Below are 4,571 nucleotides of genomic sequence, written 5' to 3'. Positions count from 1 at the left end.
CATCTTGGCTATTTAAATTTAACTTTGAATTAATTAGAATTAAATAAAAGAATCCAGTTTGTCAGTTGCAATAGTCACATTCTAAGTACTCCAAAGCCACATGTGGCCAGTGGCTACCATTTTGGACAGGACACACAGAGAACATTTTCTGTCATTTCCACAGAAATTTCTATTTGGGCAGTGCTGACCTAGAAGACTCAATAGCTAAGTCCATTTTTAGACTGTCCTGCCATTTCTCTTAAGATTATCATCTTCAGAAGCGTTCCGTGCGTGCAAGTGCTGCGAATCACGTGGGTCCCTGGCGCATTTCGGATTCCGGCGGCTGCAGCCGGAGTTCAAGCCTAAGCAGTTGGAAGGGACCATGGCCAACTGTGCGCGTACCTTCATTGCGATCAAACCAGATGGGGTCCAGCGGGGTCTTGTCGGAGAGATTATCAAGCGTTTTGAGCAGAAAGGATTCCGCCTTGTTGGTCTGAAATTCATGCAAGCTTCTGAAGACCTTCTCAAGGAACACTACATTGACCTGAAGGACGGTCCGTTCTTTGCCAGCCTGGTGAAATACATGCACTCAGGGCCGGTAGTTGCCATGGTCTGGGAGGGGCTGAATGTGGTGAAGACAGGCCGAGTCATGCTCGGGGAGACCAACCCTGCGGACTCCAAGCCTGGGACCATCCGTGGAGACTTCTGCATACAAGTTGGCAGGAACATTATACATGGCAGTGATTCCGTGGAGAGTGCAGAGAAGGAGATCGGCTTGTGGTTTCACCCTGAGGAACTGGTAGATTACATGAGCTGTGCTCAGAACTGGATCTATGAATGACAGGAGAGCAGGCCACAATGCTTTCTCATCCATTTCTCCTCCTTCCCATGGGCAGAGGACCAGGCTCTAGGAAATCTAGTTATTTAAAGGAACTTCGTCGTAATTTGGAAGGAAGCTCTTGGAGCTGTGAGTGCTCCCTGTACAGTATTACCATCCCCTACCATCTGATTAAAATGCTTTCTCCCCCCCCCAAAAAAAAAAAAAAAGATTATCATCTTCTTGGCTACTTTCTTTTTTATGGCAAACCCTTAGGCATTATTTATTTTTCTACTACCACTTTGTAACACTACTGACAATATTTTACAACATAAGATCAATATTGCAAATGTTCACCAATTCAAAAAATCTTCCATAATTTTTTCTTAAACAAAATGCCAACAGACCTTAGTTACTTCTGTCATTTCCCCTTCCTCCAAAACTTAAAAAACAACACAAAAATAAAGGAAGCCTCTGTAATAGAACGTGCAACCCTTTGTAGGTTTCAGCGATGAGACTATCTGTTCTTCGAGGTGGTCCTATGATGAGAATTCCATATCTAGAGCTGGAAAAGAACTCTTTAACAGTTTATTATATTTTATATGGACAGGTCATTATTTTAGCTCCTAAATCCTATATTTCTACTACTGTCAGCAACTTTATGCTGTGAGCTTCTGGTTGTTTTCTTGCTTATTTTTTGAAAACTGAAACCGATAGAATACACAGGTAAAAAACTGGCAAAAGTTAAGATTGTAATCTATAGTTACAGAACACACAGGGATAACTGGTCAACACATGGATCAAAACTCCAATCTTGGCCTTTTTATCATATAAGACTACAACAAAGTTTAAGTCATATGTTGATATGGTTTAGCTCTAAGTTCCCACCCAAATCTCACCTTGAATTGTAGTTCCCATAATCTCCATGTTTTGCGGGAAGGGACCCAGTGGGAGGCAATTTAATCATGGAGGCAGTTACCCTCATGCTGTTCTTGTGATAGTGAGTGAGTTCTCACGAGATCTGATGGTTTTATAAAGGGCTTTTCCCCCTTTTGCTTGGCACTTCTCCTTCCTGTCATTATGTGAAAAAGGACATGTTTGCTTCACCTTCCACAGTGAATATAAGTTTCCTGAGGCCTCCCCAGCCTTGTGGAACTGTGAGTCAATTAAAACTCTTTCTTCTATATATTACCCAGTCTCAGGTATGTCTTCATTAGCAGCATGAGAATGGACATATGTATTAGAACAAAAAGGAATATATCGTTCAATTGTTTCTTCTTTTCTTAATAAGTAAAAACAGCCACTGAAACATGAACCTAGTCCCTTAAATATGAAAACCAATTTACCTCAAGGGCAACCTTTTAAAAACTAATCAAAGTTTTTCAGTAAAAAGCATCTTGTTGTTGATTATGAGTAGTTAATAATGTCATAAACTATTAGATACTTTTAAAGGAATTTCTTTTTAACACAAATTTTCATACACTGACAAAGATATTCATACTATTTTTGTGACACTTTTACTGGTGTATTTGTAGAGGACTGAGATAAAAATAGAGGGAGTCACAAGTCTCATCACCTTGATTTTTATAGGAGCAACTCTGGCCCTGCCAGAGATATCATATGTCTATCTCTCTGATATTGAGAAGACCCAGGAGTAGGCAGTGACTTTTTCCCCTTCATAGCAATTCAACATTTCATCTTTGCCACCTCTGTACCTGATGCTAAAACAAGGTGAATCTTGCTTCAATTGACAACAAAGTCCTACACAATACAAGTGCTCACTAGATAATTCAGATTTCCAATTGCCTGTCATTCCTTTTTTATATATAATACTTTCAGTTGCTGTTTTAATAATGCCTGGCATTCCATTCTGACAAAAACTCAGTTATAACAATATTAAAATAAGTCAGTCTAAAGCCTTTTTATTCCAAGTATTGTCTGCAGGTAAGCATCACAGGGGAGCTTATTAGTAACATAAGATCTCCAGCCCCCACTCAGATTTACTGAATCAGAATCTGCATTTTAACAAGATTCCATGGTGATTTGTTTGCGAAGCACTGATGTGAGAGACTTGTGACACATATTAAGCATCGATTTAGGTTAGATGTTACATATCTAGGTTTTGTGTTGCCTTAGCTCTCAAGGACAATACAAAGTACAGTTTAAAAATGTGCCATTTTGGCCTGGCGCAATGGCTCACACCTGTAATCCCAGCACGTTAGGAGGCCGAGGCAGGCGGATCACGAGGTCAGGGGATCGAGACCATCCTGGCTAACACGGTGAAACTCCCTCTCTACTAAAAATACAAAAAATTAGCCGGGCGTGGTGGCCGGCGCCTGTAATCCCAGCTACTCGGGAAGCAGAGGCAGGAGAATGGCGTGAGCCTGGGAGACGGAACTTGCAGTAAGCCGAGATGGCACCACTGCGTTCCAGCCTGGATGAAAGAGGGAGACTCTGTCTTAACAAAAAAACAAAAAAAAAAAACAAAAAAACAAAAAAAAAAGTGCCATTTTATTTTATTTTATTTTTATTTTTATTTTTTTGAGACGCAGTCTTGCTCTGTCACCCAGGCTGGAGTGCAGTGGCGCCATCTCGGCTCACTGCAAGCTCCGCCTCCTGGGTTTACGCCATTTTCCTGCCTCAGCCTCCCGAGTAGCTGGGACTACAGGCGCCCGCCACCTCGCCCGGCTAGTTTTTTGTATTTTTTAGTAGAGATGGGGTTTCACCATGTTAGCCAGGATGGTCTCGATCTCCTGACCTCGTGATCTGCCGGCCTCGGCCTCCCAAAGTGCTGGGATTACAGGCTTGAGCCACCGCGCCCGGCCCAAAAGTGCCATTTTATATGCATTAACTCATTCAGTCTTCCTGGAAGCCCTGCAGGGTTGGTGATCCCCATTGTACAATGAGGAACCCAAGTCTGAAAAAGGTCCAAGGCCAGTGAGTGGTAGTTTCAGTACTGAACTCTGAGCTCTAAAGTCACTGGCCTGGGTGAACTCCCCAACACTACAGCTTTTGCCTTTTAATTTACTTGAGATTAAATCAAGAAAAATTTACTTAAGTACTTCTCTTTTATAAAATTGAGATTATAAACACATGGCCCAAATATCGTATTCATAGTACTTTATTTATCTTTGTGTTAGGACAAGGAAAAACTTGGCAGAAGAAGTATGTCAATAAATTTTCAGAAATTAGATGGAAGAAAGGTAATTTATTGATCTAGAGCATCAGAAATCATGAAACGTTGAGTGCATGTAAAAGGAGAGAACAACAAAAAGCAGGTTAATTTGCCCTACAGAATCTCTGAAAGGCTCAGGCCTTGGGAAGACAATAGATAATTTAAAGATATGAGTAAATCTCATGGCTGAAGCCAGGAGTTTATCTGAAAGAAACAGTCGTTATGCCCATAGAGTTCTTCTTAAACCCAAGCAGCCAGAGGTATATATTACCGAGGCAGGAAACCAGAGGTTTGTTCTTCAGAGAATTCAACCAGAGGGCTCTTGATCTAGTCATACTAGGCAGAGAGGGTATTGGAAGTGAAAAAATAGATGGAATATAGTTGATTAAATAAGTCTATACACTGAATGATAGAAACTCCAGCCCCAATGTTTGTGCTGTTCATAATCCTGAAGGAAAACCACCCAGAAAGTAGGCTAATGAATTCTTCTCTAATTAGAACAGCCATAGAGAATATACTTACAGCAAATTATTACTGAAGGTCTCCCAATTAAAAAAAAAAAAGCCACTCAGAGCTTCTAATATCAAAATAGACAAGAAC

The 4,571-nt window shown here is 40.9% G+C and overlaps 1 protein-coding gene across 1 annotated transcript; it reads left to right on the top strand.

Annotated features, from left to right (window-relative positions):
* The first annotated feature begins 259 nt into the window (after positions 1-259).
* Positions 260-1,005, top strand: LOC117085910 (nucleoside diphosphate kinase A-like). The gene has a single exon (XM_033215269.1). The coding sequence runs from the start codon at positions 362-364 to the stop codon at positions 818-820; it is 459 nt and encodes a 152-aa protein (XP_033071160.1). The 5' UTR covers positions 260-361; the 3' UTR covers positions 821-1,005.
* The last annotated feature ends 3,566 nt before the right edge of the window (positions 1,006-4,571 follow it).

This window comes from Trachypithecus francoisi, unplaced genomic scaffold (genome assembly GCF_009764315.1).
Source record: "Trachypithecus francoisi isolate TF-2019V2 unplaced genomic scaffold, Tfra_2.0 Lachesis_group1, whole genome shotgun sequence".
NCBI lineage: Eukaryota > Metazoa > Chordata > Mammalia > Primates > Cercopithecidae > Trachypithecus > Trachypithecus francoisi.
The sequence above is the reverse complement of the archived record's forward strand: the minus strand, read 5'-3'. Positions and strand labels throughout refer to the sequence as shown.